The sequence below is a fragment of the Odocoileus virginianus genome, chromosome 9, assembly GCF_023699985.2.
Source record: "Odocoileus virginianus isolate 20LAN1187 ecotype Illinois chromosome 9, Ovbor_1.2, whole genome shotgun sequence".
Taxonomy (NCBI): Eukaryota; Metazoa; Chordata; class Mammalia; order Artiodactyla; family Cervidae; genus Odocoileus; species Odocoileus virginianus.
In genome coordinates this window covers 20,792,240-20,811,458 of record NC_069682.1, presented here as the reverse complement: position 1 = coordinate 20,811,458, position 19,219 = coordinate 20,792,240, and the positions used below count along the sequence as shown (strand labels likewise).

Sequence of the window (19,219 nt, the reverse complement as noted above, 5' to 3'; positions counted from 1 at the left end):
CTCTTTGCCTCATTTACCTTGTCAGTAAAAATGGGCCTGCTAACAGCTGCCTCTTGAGAAACCTGTATGCAGGTCAGGAAGCAACAGTTAGAACTGAACATGGAACAACAGACTGGTTCCAAATAGGAAAAGGAGTACGTCAAGGCGGTATATTGTCACCCTGCTTATTTAACTTATATGCAGAGTACATCATGAGAAACGCTGGGCTGGAAGAAGCACAAGCTGGAATCAAGATTGCCGGGAGAAATATCAATAATCTCAGATATGCAGATGACACCACCCTTATGGCAGAAAGTGAAGAGGAACTAAAAAGCCTCTTGATGAAAGTGAAAGAGGAGAGTGAAAAAGTTGGCTTAAAGCTTAACATTCAGAAAACTAAGAACATGGCATCTGGTCCCATCACTTCATGGGAAATAGATGGGGAGACAGTGGAAGCAGTGTCAGACTCTATTTTTGGGGGCTCCAGAATCACTGCAGAAGGTGACTGCAGCCATGAAATTAAAAGATGCTTACTTCTTGGAAGGAAAGTTATGACCAACCTAGATAGCATATTAAAAAGCAGAGACATTACTTTGCCAACAAAGGTCCATCTGGTCAAGGCTGTGGTTTTTCCAGTGGTCATGTATGGATGTGAGAGTTGGACTGTGAAGAAAGCTGAGTGCCGAAAAATTGATGCTTTTGAACTATGGTGTTGGAGAAGATTCTTGAGAGTCCCTTGGACTGCAAGGAGATCCAACCAGTCCATCCTAAAGGAGATCAGTCCTGGGTATTCATTGGAAGGACTGATGCTGAAGCTGAAACTCCAATACTTTGGCCACCTCATGCGAAGAGTTGACTCATTGAAAAGACCCTGATGCTGGAAGGGATTGGGGCCAGGAGGAGAAGGGGACGACAGAGGATGAGATGGCTGGATGGCATCACTGACTCGAAGGGCATGAGTTTGAGTAAACTCCGGGAGTTGGTGATGGACAGGGAGGCCTGGCGTGCTGTGATCCATGGGGTTGCAAAGAGTCGGACACGACTGAGCGGCTGAACTGAACTGAACAGCTATAAGCTTTGCTATGAGGATAAGTTAAAATTCATTGAGTAATAAACTAAAATGTAACTGCAAGGAGATCCAACCAGTCCATCCTAAAGGAGATCAGTCCTGGGTGTTCATTGGAAGGACTGATGCTGAAGCTGAAACTCCAATACTTTGGCTACCTCCTGCAAAGAGTTGACTCATTGGAAAAGACCCTGATGCTGGGAGGGATTGGGGGCAGGAGAAGAGGACGACAGAGGATGAGATGGCTGAATGGCATCACCGACTTGTTGGACATGAGTTTGAGAAAACTCTGGGAGTTGGTGATGGACAGGGAGGCCTGGCGTGCTGCAATTCATGGGGTTGCAAAGAGTCGGGCATGACTGAGCGACTGAACTGAACTGAACATATACATAAGCTAGTCTGAGATGCAGCTTCTCTAGAGCATGTCTTTTAGGTAGGGAAAACTGAGTTTTTCAGTTCTGTCTGCTTAGGGTGAAGCTTATTGGTGAAATAAATTATGGGGCAGATTCTCACGAGAAAAATAGGCAGTATTTCTGTGCAGCCTGAGAGGCCCATCCCAAAGTAGGTAGAGAACTGCGGTATCTACAGCTGGATGCAAAACAAAAACATAAGGTTGGGGAACAGGATCTTATTGTGTGATGATTTGGGGGACCAGGAAGATGGATCAAGATGGTGCAATACAAAGTTAAAAATACTGGATAAGACAAATGATGAAAGTTCTTGGGAGTTACTGAAGATTTTGAAATAGGAGAGCCATCTGGTCACATTTATACTTAGGGTGTATACTGTAGCAGAAAACTGGAGGATTGGAGTCAGGTTGGCAAGACTGGGTCTTAGGTGAGTGTTAGTAAGTCATAGGTGTTCTGTAATGAGCATGTATTAATTTTGTAACATAAGCAAATACATTAGATCTTATTTTGTAAGAAACCTACTTTTGAAATTTCTCTATGATATAGTCCCAATTAATAAAATCTAAAATTAAAGCCCCAGTTAGACAATGAGCATTCATTTGACATTTGACCACTTTGCCTGACAGAATCTCTGTCACAGAGTTTCAGGAAAAAATAATCATTCTTTTCTACTACTTATTAGCTATCATTCAAGTATAAAGAACACAACAATTCCATTGAGCTTGTGAGAATGGAAATTATATTACCTGCAAAACTTACTCTGCTAACTTTTTAGCTCTTCAACCCTCCATGAGTCAGAAAAATATTCACACCTAAGCTGAAACTTTAGAGTGGTGGCCTGGAGCAACAAGTCCCAGAAAACTAGTAATGAAAGTAATGGTTTATAAAAGAGAGCTTGACAGACTGATTACAGTCTCACTTTGCCTTGCTCCAGCTCTATTTAATTCACAGCTATTTAGTTCCAGGAACATGGCCTTTAGTTATTTTTTTTTTTTTTTTTAGTCATTTGAACTTTTTAGTATATCAGTTTTATGAATTAATTGAACAAATATTCATTTGTAAAACAAGATAAAAGTTATTATTAAAGCAACTTTAGTCTCATTTTGCCTCTCTATGAATATGGTAGTGTTTGGAATAAATTTTAAACTTAATGGAGATCAAGTTTTATACTTAACAGTGTGTTGTTATTTTCATGTATTTTTTTTTTAACTAGCCATGTAAAATGATGTTCTCTGAGTTTATATATACAAACAAGACAGAATTACATAAAATGCAATTTTAATATTCGTTTAATCCAAAGTACTCTTCCTCAGCTGTCCTTTTAAAATATATTTAAACTATGTTAATAGCACATAAATAGTGGGCAAATTTATTTCTGCAAACCAGACTGTGGAAACTGGACACTATTGAAGATACCCTGAAACGTACTTTAAAAAGTTGAGGATAATATACATAACTATTTCTAATTATAATTATTTTGGGTAAATGCAAATTTAACTGACTTCAAATAGGCATACTTTTTGACATGTTGAAATTGAGATTCCATAGGTGGCTGCTTCATGGTAAATTCAATATAAATAACAATGAGGGAACCACATATGGTAAGCCTGGGCTTCAGACATTGGCTTTAAGATTCTCAAATAAATAAAGACCTTCTTTGAAGGCACACGGATGTATTAATTTTTAATTTGTTTCTTTTTGATCTCTTAATTACTGAAAAAGATTTATTGGTTAATTTTAGGAAGGCAAGTGTTTGAAAAGTTTTGCCAAATACTGTCTTCTTTAAATGAATGTATGGTAATGAAAAGTTAAGAGGAGAGCCAAATTAGATTGAATAATTGTTCAGTCATGTGGGTCAGGCTAGTTGCATAGCCTGGTTGTTAGACTGATTGCTCAAATTACATTGCCTGGGGTCCTGCATTTGGTTGGCTGTCTTCTCAGATCTTAACAAGGTTCTGGGAATTTCTTTTTCTGACAAAGTTTGCTTTGTGTTTTTCCCCTCCCCCCACCCCCCCACTACATCCAGGATGCTTCATCTGCAGACATTAGAAAAGCATATCGTAAGCTTTCACTAACTCTGCATCCAGACAAGAATAAAGATGAAAATGCAGAAACTCAGTTTAGACAAGTAAGTGAAATATGCTGTTGTTATATATTTTTGTGGTAATTTATAAATAAATGTTTATGGTAAAAATAGTAACCTATATGTAGAATGTTTCCATTTAAAATGAGATTGTAGTTTAGAAATGTTATGCATACATATTTATTCAGTTTTTTTTTTAAATAACGCTTTTACCAGCATTTTATATATTAGAATCTCAGTTCTGGGGGGAGTCATAATTGTCGTAATTTTCTTCTCTAAATTACAGTTTTAAAAAGCACGTGTTAAGATAGTTATTACTTTTGCATCTTTCGCAAAGATAGATTTTGGTATCAAGCCTTTTTTAACCTCTTAAGGTGCTACCAAAACCATAAATGGTACTTATAATTAAGATTTTAATCTGTTCACTGAGAGTATGGGCTTTTTGCATGTGCATTATAGTGTGTCTGTCTTCCTAAATGATTTCTTATAGGTGAAAGTATTTTTAACGTGATGCTCCTGTTTTATCTAGTTGGTGGCCATTTATGAAGTTTTAAAGGACGATGAACGAAGGCAGAGGTGAGTGTTCATCTGCTTTTGAATTAAGATGTTATACTTTGATGTCTGTTTATAAAGAAAAGAATTGTCTCATAAAAGATTTTATTGTGTTAGTAATTTTATTTTCGTTCCTTTCAAGAAATGCATTGTTTTTAAAACGTATGTTTAGAGTGGAGTTAATTTCTACTGAAAATATTCACTAGGTTTATTCAGTACTTAGAGACTTCAGGATCATGCCTTCATTAGCTAATATTTTTAACATGAGTATCTATGCCCTGGAAAATTCGAATACCACTTGACTTCAAACAAATGCCTATTCATTTTTGATATATCAGTAATTGCTCCTATCTGTGCTTAAGGGTCTGTCCCCCCTCAATTTCTTAAATGTTTTGCAATTAGGCGACTAGAGATATTCAAGTTACTACCTTTTCTCAGTGTTTCCTCATATTCAAAATAATAAACCTAATTTGTGAGTGAGAGAGCAGACTTGTGTAAGTAGAAGATAGGAGTAGAAGAAAAATATTTGCTTCTTTCTCTTGTTTCTTTTGCCTCCATCCCTTCCCTTACTCTCCTCCAGCGATTCTGTTTTTAGGGTTGAACGTCAGACAGGAGGCAGCACCCTCGCTTTGAGATGTCTCTGGGTGCCTTTCAGAAGAGTAGTAATAGATTTTACAGTGGTTTATATGCTAATGACTTAGGAGCTTGCACAGAAACCCTTTCCTCTGTTCTTCCAAATGTGTGGTATGTAGACACTACTATGACAGGTTTCAGAGTTCTTTAAGTCAGACTCATGGTAAGAAATACATTTTGCATCATGCTTCAGGACACACAGACACAACAGAAACAAAAATGTCACAGAACACTTCTTATTGTGTGTGAAAGACATATTTTTCTATTCTAGGCTAGTCTAGACCGTTCTTTTTTCTTTTTAGAAACAATGCTGATTGTGGTCTGCTAAATTGGTTTCATAAGACACTACTGAGCTACCCTCTGCAGTTCAAAAATATTACTCTATTAAAGCTAGTATATCTTAGAGAAAATCCAAAACATTATGCAATGTGACATTCTGAATCTTTCTTCAAATGTGTTACCTGGAATTATTCTGTATCCTACAGTGTCTGCTCCGACACTTGGTTCTCATCTTTAACAGTTTAATTTGAATACCTCAGTTTGTCAGATTGCAAAGCAAGGTACTCAGGATATTCTCTTGAAGTGTTCTTTGCTTTATAACAAGGGCTGGCATTGGTCCAGATACCACAGCACACATTCCTCTGGTTTGAGATAATCCATAGTGTTGAAAGAGTCCTAGAAGCGTGGTGAAAGAAGTGTTGGTCATTCTGTGCATATTTTCTAGTTGGTTTCTCCCACTGAGCCCCTAGTTGTGTTTCACACATCAAGAATGTGTCTGTAAAGATAGCTTTATTTAGTCTCCCTGCATCTCTGGCATCAGATTTTGTTTTTTTGTTTGTTGTTATTTTAAGTCAGTAAACTTTGTAACAATTTCTTCCAATTACCGAAATTATTTATATCTTTTCAGAACAAATCACTTCTCATGTATAAATTGTTTCTTCATTAACACAGATTCATCAAACATTTTCTTTTTAGGATTAGTTCCCTTTGCGTTTATTGTAGAGTGTTAGTAAAAAAAAAATTGGATCTGACAGTTACACAAACAGCTGTAGTATTTATACCCCTTGAGGCACAAGTAACTCTTTGGTAACTGGTTTTCCTTGAGGCAAAAGTCGTAACTAATCAAGCTAAGAATCACTCTTCCAAAGCTTGCGCCTGAGGCCAGGTGACCTATGAGTATTTTAACTTATAGGAGAAATGCATCTCTATAATTACCTAATGTTTATAATTCCTTTAGGAAAAAAAAGCACAGTTTTATCTTTTGAAAGAAAATTGTCTTATAGTGATATCAACAAATGCTCCTTGGTATCGCAATCATTTATTATAAATATTTATTAATAAGTGCTTTTAAATGTGTAACTTTCCAGAAATTGTAATGGACTTATTTATTTCCCTTATAAATAATTGTCTTTTCACTGAAAGCAGCCTCATTTAAAAAATTTTAGTAGGAAAAGGAATAACAATGAAGCAGATAAAATAATAGATTACCTTTTTATTCTTTTTTAAGGAACAGGCAAACTTTATTTTTTAAACAGCCTTATTTAGGTATAATTTGCATACCATAGCAGTTAACCTATTTTAAGTGTACAAGTCCATGATTTTTAATAAATTTACAGAGTTGTGCAGACTACCACAACCAGTTTTAGAACATTACCTTCAAAACACTCCCTCAAGCCCATTTGCAGGCACTTACCATTCTATTCCCAACCCCAGGCAATCACTGATCTCCTTTATGTGACTATAAATGTGTTTTTTCATATTAATTAAATAATCTAGTAGTATTTGGTATCTGGCTTCTTCCTATTATCAACATATTTTTGAGGTATGCCCATATTGTAGCATATACCAGTATCTCATTCTTCTTTATTGCTGAATAGTATTCCACATTCCACTTTCATTTATCCATTCATCAACTGATAGACATTGAGATCATTTCCGCTTTTTGGCTATGACTAACAATGCTGTTGTGAATATTCACACAGAAGTCTCTGAACAAATGCTTTTCATTTCTCTTGGGTAGATTCTTAGGAGTGTTACTGGGAGTAAACTTCTAAGACATTTTTTCTTCTAAAGACAGACTACAGCATGAAAAAACAAGTTTTCCTGGTTAGTATAAGGGAGATTAGTAAAGAAGTCTTTTCGAAACTCCTTAAGTAACTTCCTTATTTTAGGAAATAGCAGCTCAGTTATGTTCTGCCTTATAAGCTGTTGCCAGTGTTAGCTGGAACAAAGTACCGAGACGATCCTAAGCACTGCATACATACACTGGACTGTGTTTTAGTAATATTAGGACATTTACTTGTATTTAAAATCTGTTTTAAAATTCTTTTGGTAACTTTCTTGTGCAACTTAGTTTTTTGGGTCTATTTTATGATATATATTTGTAAAAGTTGAATGTAAGTGCTGTGTACCACAACCTTTGGCACATATATATATTTTATAAAGGAAAAATCAATTAATTTAAGCTTGTTTCCTATTTATGATCTTTGTACAGTTTTTACTCAGGTTCAAAATGTGGCCTAAATAGATGATGTTATTCTTTTAAGCTAAAGATTCAAACTTTTTACAGTGAGAGATTCACAATTTAGGCAAATGCTAGAATTATTTGAATATTTATTTACATAATATACATGTTTTCTATTTTAATTTCATAGTTACTATTTTATATTTCAAAGCATGCTAATAATTTACATAATTTTTCTTGGAATTTAAACATTTTTTTATTTGCTTTTTATGTTTATATTTGGCTAAATATATTTGGTGAATTGAATATAGTCATTTGATGACTATAGAATGGAACTCACTAATGATTATATAGCCATTATTATGTTCATCATATATATTTTAGAAAATCAAATTAAATAAACATTTATTAGGCTATATGTTGGATGTATGGCATAGATCAGTTAATATTTTTAATTTCTAAAATGATGCCTTTATAGTTTCATATCTTTTTTACATTAGTGATATTTTCATCAAAGAAATTTACTTTTGTATTTTCTTATAATATTCATATGTGTGTACATTCTTAATCTGGTTTTAACAAATTGTTAAGAGCAGTTTATATGAGCTTAATTATTTTAACAGTATTATGTGTTAGATATAGAAAAGGAATAACATAGTGATACTTTGTTTTGTCAACACATTTTTTCTTAAATAATTTATGAATATATTGTCTTTGTATTTTAAGGATATCTTTATTTTTTCAGTGTTTCAGGAAAGCAGTGATTTATCTTTTAACACCATGTACTCTAAAAAGTGAACTATAATAGAAGCTATCTTCCCTTAAAATGGCCAGTCGTGTGAGCCATAATGTTCATTGATAGTAAAATCAATAGAGCATTGATTCTAAGCTTAATCCTTGGAAACTGTTGTTTAGAGTGGCAGACATAGCCTAGTAAATATCTAGTTTTGTTTAATGTGTTCAGTGCATGAGATTCTGCTGTCTTGAATTTAGCTGTGCACTAAATACAATTTATATGTGGGGTAGAAAACAGTAGCTATTAACAGATACATAGCATTTCAATGGTGATAAAATATTTGATACAAGATTCACAGCTATGAGTTTAGCTGGGTTTTCTTCTAATATTGTTTAGATCTAAAACAAGTTTAACAGTAATGCTCTTAGGGAACTGTCACCACTTTCTTAGATGTTGTTTATATTAATAGCCACACTTTTTACTTGACGTTATTTCCTGGGAGAGATTAGCTGAAAATAATTATATTCCCCCTTTTTTCCTCAACAAATCTGAAGTAGAATGTAGATTTTAGAATAAATTCAGGCCTTTCTTTATTGTACTTCATTCAGATATTGTAATCTTACGTTATATCACTTGAAACCGTTTTTGCCAATATGTTGGTAATTTAAAAAGAGTCACTTTTTAGCAATAGATTTAAACATAAATTTTGAAGGACAGGAATGATAATTTTTGATGAAATCATGTTATATATTTATTTGTGTTCAAAAATTGCTATATACATATTGAAAAAGAATTTTTAACATCAAACTTTGGCTCAGCTACTACATAATCATATTTTAATTACCAGATTCTTGTATACTATAAAGTTTGCCTGCCTTTAAGAGTTTAATACCACTAATATCCTTTGCTTTGAACATTGGTTATTCTGATCTGCTGTTATTTTTAATAATCTAAGTTGATCCTAAAAGTCAGGTTTTCTAGATAGTCCGATAAAATATATTTTGAATTTATAACCAGTATTTTTCTACTGAAAAAAGAAGTTGCCTGTAATAAATGCTCTGATTTATTTTTTTAAGCATATCTCCAAGGTATCAATTTAATAACTATCAAAGTAGCTACTGCAGTTGTTGCATTTAAATTGATTTACATGTCAAGACTGGCAGTTTAGCAGCTGCGCTATTATTCGTAGATCGGTCAATTTACTTGAGAAAAACCTACTACTGAGTTCTACTGACCTGCCTGACAATATAGGCCCTATTTCTATTCCTGTAATTAGGCCTGCGACTAACTCAGAATATTTTTAATTAAAATATTTTGGTCAATGTGTTGCACCAAATTAGGCCTTTCAGTGAAGATTTAATTCTGGAAATAGTGTGATTAGAATATTTAATGAGTTGTGTTCAACTAAGATTAACAAGTTGTGTGTTTTGAACATACAGTATTTGCATGAGACCATTTTGAGTTTTACAGTCATAAATGTTACTCCTTATTTTTAACGTTAAAAATATTTACCTCCATAATGTCTGATGGGTAAATTTAAATTCAGTTGAAATTTTATTCTAAATAAAGTTGATTTAAAGTGAATTGCTAGGAAATTTGTTGTGTTCTTCCCTTTCAGCAAAGACAAAAATGTGAGGAAACTGCCACCTAAATGTTTACAAATAAACAGTTTTATTGAGAAATTGGTTGTTTCCACATCTCCTGATAATTTGGTATTGTTTTTAATTCTTAAAAAAGAACATGAGCAGCATAAAATTAAAAGATGCCCCTTTTAAATAGACTTTTTATGTCTTTAAGAAGCTTTGATCAAATAATAAATATTTCGACCTTGAACCCTCGTACTGAGATTCAAATAAAAGTACTAACTAGAAAATTTATCCTGAATGTGATTCAATTAATATATAATTCTTGGAAGCAAATAGAGCTCTTGTCTGGATTTTCTCCCATTGAGATCCTTCCTTTTGTCACTGACTTTCATGGTGGGGCCTCACTATGATGGAGAGGTGGACTATAAGGCTCCTTGAGTTTGGATGTCATTCCAGGAATCACATCGTTGGAGTGTTTAAAAACACAAGATCTGTATATCAGATCCAGAGTATATCACTGAGTGCCTTTTCGAAGGTTGTGTATGACTGAATGCAATGTTTTGATTTACAGGCCATTGTAATGCTGGTAATCTGTATAAATGTTATATATTTTGGAGAAATTCTTTTCTCTTTTTTTTAAGTTTAAGTATTGATACAAATAACGTTGTTTGCTTTTATTTTTAAACTCCGTATGAAAAACTGTTCTATTTGCTCCTCTAGGTATGATGATATTCTGATCAATGGACTTCCAGATTGGCGACAGCCTGTATTCTACTACAGGCGGGTGAGAAAAATGAGCAATGCTGAGCTGGCATTACTTTTGTTCATTATTCTCACAGTGGGTCATTATGCTGTGGTTTGGTCAATCTACCTGGAAAAACAACTGGTAAGTATTGGTAATAAATCAAGTGACTTAGCCTCCTTAATTTTATATGGAATTTTAGACATTTATTTTTTCAACTGATAAAAATTTCAGCTTTCTTATATATATTCTTTATTCTAGTACTTTTGTACTCAACATTTAGTATTTGATGTTTCTATTTCAAGAACCCATGACATAAGAAGAAAATGTTTCCTTTTAAAAATGTGTCATTTTGAGTTTGTTAAAAAATTTTGTTAAGGTGTAAATATCGAGCTGAAAATTAGAAGGTAAAGCTATGTTTTCCTCATTGTCACCTTCTAGATATACATGTTTTTTATGCAAAATGATTTAGAATGATTATTTTAAAAGCTTTTAACTCAGTAAAATTTTAAATGAGTATAATTTTATAATTTCAGAGATAAATTGGGTAAAAAATTTTTACATTTTTGTTAGACTGATTTCACTGTTACATAGTTTGTTCTCCCTGCTGTGAGCTTTTATTTATATGCTAAAGAGAAACATATTTATCAGTATTCATGAATTAGCATCTGTTTACTCATTCTTTTTGAAGTGACATTATTAAAGTTGGATGAATGAGAAAAAGTAAGTTGAATGCCTTCTCTTCTTAGAAAACTTTGATTGCTATGGAGATACACATGACTGACAGTGCTGAACTTCATGTGTGTTTAAGGACTGGATACCATGACAACAGTTATTGTTAAAGATTGATGATTTTACTTAATCATGTTGGACCCTACATACATTTGCATAAATGTTCTTCTATAATGTTTACCCTTCACAGAAGACTCTTGATAACATTTGAAGAGTACATGTTAATGATAACCTGTAACCATAATTTTTTCCACATTAAGGATGAACTGCTCAGTAGAAAAAAGAGAGAAAAGAAAAAAAAGACAGGCGGCAAGACTGTGGATGTATCAAAACTTGGTGCTTCAGAAAAAAATGAAAGGTGGGAACATGAAAACATGTTTATAATTCAAAATTGTTTTAAAATACGTCTTTAATGTGATCCCACTACATATGTGTATCAATTTCAAATATACCAATATTTACATCTGTATTCAGTTTATAAAAGACTAATAATGTTCCATAGTTTTAAGAAACAAAATTCTGATCTTAAGCACAAGTTCCACAGGTTTTTCTCTTTGTAAAGTATTCCTATATATTTAAATAATTAAACCCCTGAATTCTTGTTTAAAATTTTTCTACTGAACTTTAGAAGCAGAATATTACTAAAAGAATGTATCACTGTAGTGTTAACTCAGGAGTGACAGTATGTAGAGAGACAGTAATATGCAGTGCACTCAAAAGAGATACCACCATTTCTCCTATTGATTCATAGGAAGAAATAAAGGGTTTAAATAGTTCACACAGCAGGGCAGGAACTGGATCAATGTGAGATGGAGATCAGAGACTATTCTGCTTGTCTTCTGTCCTGATGACATCAGTGAGTAATGCTTCAGTGAACTGCAAATGACATTAATTTTTATGTATTGGTTTGTTTATGCTACAGTCTTCATATCTGCTTGTCAGCACTTGGGGACACTGTGATGCTGTTTAGTCTTTTATAGCTGAAGTAATCATAAGGTCTGAGAATTCATTTTGCCAAACTGATGAAAAGTCCAGGTTAGGAAGAGGACTTTTGTGAAATCTTTATAACGTGATGATTCAAGTCTCCTTCCCCAAAACCTTAGTCTACATTCTCTTTCTTACTATACATAATTGCAGTTGTTGTACTAATATATTTATTGATGGAATATGTCAGATTTAGTGATAACTGTCATAAATATTTCATTGAAAAACTTTTTTTGTTGAAATAGCCATTCAAAACAGAGTTCATGATTATTATAAAAATACTTGGTTTTTCAACTTTTTATACTTTGCTTTTAGATTACTGGTGAAACCACAGTGGCATGATTTGCTTCCCTGCAAGCTGGGAATTTGGTTTTGCCTTACACTAAAAGCATTGCCTCATCTAATCCAGGTAAAAAAAAATCTACCTCTTTCATATGATACTAGTGCTTTGATTTTAATTATTCATGAAATAATTTATGCCTGCTATCTGAAGACTGAATATACAGTAGATGCTTCATAATGCTGATTGAATGAATAGTATTTTATAAGTATAAACCTAGTTTAGAATAGTTCTAAAATTTATTTAGGTATCTATTCCTTTAACTACCTCTTAATGTTGCTTTTAGAACATCTTAGAATTCCAAGACAATAAAAAAGGAAAAAGCAATACTATCTTTAGGACAGACATAAAAGCAATAACAATTTAATCATTTAAGGCATATTCAGTAAAAACAGAACTCAGATACCTTGTCACCATTATTTTAAAAGCATTTAGGTAAATAGTATAGAAAAAAACACTTTGGGTAAGTATTTGTATAATTAAGCAAAATTATACATAGGTTACCATTTTGTTTGCAGCTTTTTTTTTAATTTTATTTTATTTTTTTTAAATTTTTTTTTTTGTTTGCAGCTTTAAGAGGAGTGCAGATATTTTGTCTTATACTGTAATCGAAGTTTCTATTGCTAGTCAGTCTTGCTCAAATGATAGAATGTACACACCATATTTATATGGCAGTTTCTCTTATTTTTTTTAGCTTCTCTTTTTTTTTATATTTAGCATGACAACACATTTCATTAGATTACCATTTTGCTAAGTTTAATTATCGCATCTGGTTAGAAAATTTCCAACACATAAACAGAATATTTGAAAGAATATATAATGGTTTGGTGTACAAATTTTGAAATTCTTTGAAGTTGTAGTTTTGGAGGAAATGTTTTCATTTCAGAAAACACAAAGAGTAAGAGTGAGAGATAATTTCTGTTTACTTACTTTTTTTCATACAGTGGCTATTTTTCCTTATCGTTTAAGGAAGTGAGTGACTCCATCTTCTATATTTTATTCTTTTCCTCTAATGATGGAAATTATATTTGAAGGGAGAATTAACTAAAAGTTACTTAGTGTTTCTTCCTAACTTTTGAGAAATTATTTACCAGCTCTTTGTCAAAATAGTTTATCTTAACAGTTATTGCATACAGAATCATTTATTTTGTTTACATTTAATAGAGACAATTGAAGTATTTTGGTAATTTTAAAGTTTTTTTAAAGTTGTTTAGCATATTGTTTATTTGGATAAAAATCCACAATCCTTGTATGCTGTGTATGTAAGACTTAGTATGAGAGGGAAAATGTGTTTATCTTACTGGTATATTTGTGAGAGGATGTGACAGAAAAATATTTTAGGACATGATTTCTTACATTTTTAAGAGAGTGATTATTTTTTGCTAGCTTTAGAATCTGTGTAATAGGCAAATCAGAGTGCAGATCAATTTAATAGTCATGAGGCAGCATAAATAACACATAAAGTGTCAGTCTGAAACACTTTATTTTTTTTCTTTTCATTAATTTTTTAAAAATACTTTTGTTGGAGTATAGTTGCTTTATGACATTGTATTAGTTTCTACTGTACAACAAAGTAAACCAGCTGTATGTGGACATATACTGCGCCCCCTTTTCTTTTCTTTGCTTTTCTTCCCGTTTAGGTCACTGCAGAGCACTGAGAAGAGTTCTCTGTGCTACACAGTCGGTTCTCTTTAGTCATCTGTTTTATACATAGTAGTGTATATATGTCAGTCTCCCAGTTCATCCCACTCACTTCTTTGTAGTTTTAATCTAAGTCATTTGAAACAAAGTTTATTTGGTAAAATCAACATATTTCTTGGTTAGCATGCAGAGCAATTTGCAAAAACAATCAATATATTAAAATGATTTAAATTTACGAGTTATTGTTTTGCCTCATTGCAAATTTGTAGAAAACTTGTAAGAGTAAGGAATTTTGTAAAAACATTTTAGCCTCTTCAGAAACCTTCTAGAACTGTTGAATCAGTTGGAAGTTTAATGTCTTTCTCATGTTCACTACCAAAACAATATAGTTGATTCTGATCCAAATTGTAACAGTGAAAGTATTTTTGATCAATAAACATACAGCTTATACTTTCACAAACATCAGCAAAGCAATACTGAATAGTTGCTATTAGGATTAGATTTTGTCTGCTTTTTTTTTTCTTGCAATCTTCTTTGACCTTTGTATTATCATTCATAAAATTGTGTAAAATGAATACATATGCCTTATCTACAACACTGAAGTTTTTATGTGACACTTGTATGAGATCTTCTTAAGTAAGGTACTTATGAAATTTATAGGAAGCCCTTTTTACTTGAAGCAGTCTGGATTGGTAACTAACACAGTGGTGATAAGAGTCCTACTAGAGCCCTCAGTATTTAAAAAAGTGATACACATGACCTTCAGCATTTTCTTCACCACTCTTGTGGTACCGGGCCATTGTTTTGTTTTTAAGTAGGAATCCTTTTTCTTGCATATACCACCCCTATCTTGATTGAGAGGTTCAAAGACTTCCAGTGAATGGCCTTCATACTTGCAGAACCTGTACCCAAATTTTGTTGTCGTATCAACAGCTCTTCATTTCTAATCTTTTTCTTCCCATTCTTCCTCTAAATATCCATTCTGTATTATAGTTCACATGTATGTATGGTTGGTTATCCAGTAGGATTAGTTTGGCAGGTTCAATAAAAATTTATTAAACACAGTATCAGAACAAGGCACTTTAAAAGCCCTTACAGCCAGAGTTCATATCACATAAATTAAAATAATTGGGACACAATATGATATATAATCTTCATATCTGTAGTATAAGCAATGACTTCTATAGATGTTATGAGAAGTAAGATTGTCTCTATTTAAGATAACCAAGGAAAATTTGAGCCAAGTCTTGAAAGATGAATAGACCATTTGACAGTGAAGTGCCCACACTGTGTACTAGTTGTGTACAAAAATAATTTCATAGATACAGTAACTCCCATATAATTACACATGTTGAGACTGAAAAAACCTGAGGAAAAATTGTACAACTCCTCTTTTTAAAAAAAGAAAATACCACATATCCCATTACTTCATCCAAGATTATATCCTAAGTCAGCAGACTCTGAATATAGGCATTTAGGAGTTTAATAGATGAATCTGACAAATCTATTAAAGGACATTGAGACAGAAAAATGTTTCTGTCACACAGGTCTGTCAAAGATATGTATACATTGTTAGGAACTGGAAAGTTAAAGTGCATAGTGGGCAGACAGTGCTCAAAATGGTTCTGTGATCAAGCAGGGTAGAGGTAAAAGTATTTCTTTGATAACTCCCCTTGCATTTTGAGAAGGTCTTTATTACCTCCAGTACTGGGTTTTATTCCTTTCCTTTGCTCTGAAGAAGATATTGAAAAAACTGTAAGATGTAGTGGATTAGAAGAATGAGACCAGTAACTGAAAACCATTATACTTGACACATATGAAATATCTGATGTTAAATTAGTATCAAACATTTCCTAGACTGGAAAATCTTGAAAGAAAAGAGATATGGATATTAGTATATTTAGCAAAATGTGTATCCCCATATCATTCATGTACCCACATAGGCAGAAGTAAAAAGTCAAATGAGAAACCAAAGAAAAAGAATATGGAGGGTGTAAATTGACGTGTCCATAGAGATTGGAGAGAACATTACATGAAAGAGGAGTAAAATGCATGACTGTTTGCAGAGAAGCTTCGGAAACTTGAGAAGAATGTGTTTATACAGCAAAAAAGGCAGGTGGAGTAATCAACAGAAGACATGCAATGTGAATTAGAATATAACAAGGAACTTGGTGTGTATCAGGAGAGGCATGGTGTGCTTTCAGGCTAGAATTTAATTTTAACATTAAAAGTATAGCCCTAGTGACACTCTGTATCTTCCCAGTCTGTGTTCTCACAGAACAGAAGGGAGTACACCATCTCTTGGAATCTGACTAAACCAGTCTTCTGTGTGGACTGTATTCAGCCTGTAACCCCAGGAAAATTTTCTAACCTCCAAAATGCCCTTAGATATTTTTTATTTGATCATATATATTCTGAAACATATTCATAGCAATGCGAGTAGCAAAAACTGATGAAATATAACCAGTGCTGTGTGCATATTTTCAGCTTAACTGCCTGTTTATGTTGGAGCTTCACTTATTTAGGCCCATTAAAAATTTCAATTGCTAACACCACCGATTTCTCATACAAATCAGTAAGTACCAAATATCCCAAGTAATTACAAATTACCAGTCTAAATCATAGTTCATAGTTCTCTACCTTTTCTAAGGTGGAAAGGTCTTAAGTGTTCAGAATTTATTTGCTTGCTTATTTGTTTGATGTTTCTGGGAATTCACCATTTAAATTGCTCTCTACCTGAACAGCATTGAAACATGTATATTATCTAGGGTGAAACAGATCACCAGCCCAGGTTGGGTGCATGAGACAAGTGCTCGGGCCTGGTGGACTGGGAAGACCCAGAGGGATCGGGTGGAGAGGGAGGTGGGATGGGGGACTGGGATGGGGAATACATGTAAATCCATGGCTAATTCATTTCAATGTATGACAAAAACTACTGTAATGATGTAAAGTAATTAGCCTCCAACTAATAAAAATAAATGGAAAAAAAAATAAATTGCTCTCTACCTGCTGTGTTACATTTCTCAATAACATAATCTGTAAAACATGCAACTCCTTTAGGAGTTCATTGCCTAAAATTGTTCATTTTTCTCATCGTTAAGTCCTGGTTCCCCATCTTTTCTCACTACAAAGTTGATCTTATATGAACACAGACTAGAAATTATTGTAGAAAATTCCCAGTGTGCATATGTCCACCCCATCAGGATTTATGGGCTTCTGAGGAGCAGTGGCTGAGAAAACAGAAGAATCTTCTCTGTGGTGCTATGGCTTTTACCTTAAATTGAAAGTTGCCTGAGAGTAAAGGGAATACTGTACTTTATACAGCTGTTTATAAAGGGAGGCCTCCTCCCTCCCAAGAAGCTTCTTCCATGGAAACAGCTCTGGACAAGCCCAGGGGTTGCCCTCTCTACAGTCATGGCCCTTAATTCTAACCCCTTTGCTTCTGCTTGCTGGGACAGAAACCAAATAAACAAAACATTCACAGCTAATTAGCAGGAGGAAAAGCTTCTAAAAGACTAGGAGGCATTTGCAGCAAGCTTAGTTGCCTGCCCTTCTGCTCAAAGTTAAACACAGATTTTCCAAGGGATAAGGAAGCTTACTTTTTTAGTATTCTCAGAACTTTTTGAAAAATTTTGCAGACAAGCACACTTTACATAGAGAATATATAAACAAGTGAAAAAGTTTGGGAAACTCATCTGAATTTTTATAAGGCTGAAACTACTGCTACAGAAGGAAAAAGGGATGCAGGAGAATTGGAAAGACCTCACAACATAACAAAGATTCCATTCCTTCCACCCTCTGAAAGGAGGCCATAAGATGCAATTATTCAGAGGTCCAAAGACAGAATATAAAGTAGAGTTATGTAGAAAAGATTTTAAAACCACAGAATGTTAGGTAGGATGTTAGAGACGCCCAGTCTCAACGAGTCCATATTTTATAACTGAAAAAATACTTAAGACTCAGATTGGTGAGACAGCTTGCCCAAAGTGACACAATTAGTTCATGGTAGAAATGAATCTTAAAGCAGAGAAAAATAAATTTAAAATATAAGAAATATAAAAGCTAAGAAAGACTAAGTTTTTTTCACTGCTGGATAGGGAGCTTGGTAACCAGTCTCATGGTCTGTGAGTAAGCTATCTGATCTTACATTCTCTGTATGGATATCGAGGCAGATTATAATTTTTATAAAAGTTGTAGAGGATTCTTGCATTGAGTTGGGGCTGAATAGATGGCTTCTGTGGTCTCTTCTATCTCTTAGCCCAAATGGAAAAGTCACTTTGGGCCTTCTATCTCTTAGAATATACTGACTCAGGCACAGGAAAACAGAGCTTCTTGTTTTATGTTTTATTTTTATTCCTCTTGCGAACTTAGTATTATTATAGTTCCATACAAAGAAAAACAGACTCTTATTCAAAGTATGAAATTTAGAAGTTTTCTTATATTCTTCACTGTAATTTTATACCTTATATGTAATTACATATTACACGTAACTCTTGAGATTATGTCCATGCTAAGTCACTTCAGAGTTGGACATGACTCTGTGACCCCATGCACTCTAGCCCACCAGGCTCCTCTGTCCATGGGATTCTCCAGGCAAGAATACTGGAGTGGGTTGCCAGTCCCTTCTCCAGGGGATCTTCCCAACCCAGGGATTGAACCTGGGTCTGCCACATTGCAGGCAAACTGTTTACTGTCTGAGCCACCAGGGAAGTAATTTTCTACATTGTACATAATTACACATTACATGTAGTTCTGAGATTACAGTATCAGTCAGCTGGAGAACAAAATAATAGAGCAGTTGAATTTGTGGGCAGATTTTCAAAACTGCACTTAAACGATATTCTCCTGTGTTGAAAGTTATATGTAAGCTTCAAACGAGATACGTGTTATCACACAGTCAAAGAGCAATGGAGTGTCCTCCATCCTTCTTGCACCCACCTCTCTTCAGAGTTCTTCCTGGAGGAGGAAATGGCAACCCACTCCAGTGTCCTTGCCTGGAAAGTCCCATGGACAGAGGAGCCTGGTGGGCTACATACAGTCCATGGAGTCGTGAAGAGTCACACATGACTGAGCATCTGAACAGAGTTCTTCCATGTGGTACTGTTTCCCTGCTCGTACCACTCTAAATTTAACCCGCTTCTTTCTTAAGATTTTTTTTTTTTTGGATGGTTTAATATTTTAAAGTTTATATGGAGAAGTAAAAGTAAACTGAAACATGACAAGCAATGCCAGTTAAGCATGGTATTTTTATCACTTAAATATGTTTCAATA

General features: G+C 33.8%; 1 protein-coding gene across 1 annotated transcript in view; it reads left to right on the top strand.

The window, feature by feature from the left end:
• Positions 1–19,219, top strand: part of DNAJC1 (DnaJ heat shock protein family (Hsp40) member C1) — a 182,432-nt gene that overhangs the window by 63,235 nt on the left and 99,978 nt on the right. The window contains exons 2-6 of the mRNA XM_070472057.1: positions 3,482–3,583; positions 4,068–4,114; positions 10,230–10,395; positions 11,244–11,341; positions 12,283–12,376. Coding sequence (XP_070328158.1) covers positions 3,482–3,583; positions 4,068–4,114; positions 10,230–10,395; positions 11,244–11,341; positions 12,283–12,376 — 507 coding nt within the window. The remainder of the gene's footprint in view (positions 1–3,481; positions 3,584–4,067; positions 4,115–10,229; positions 10,396–11,243; positions 11,342–12,282; positions 12,377–19,219) is intronic.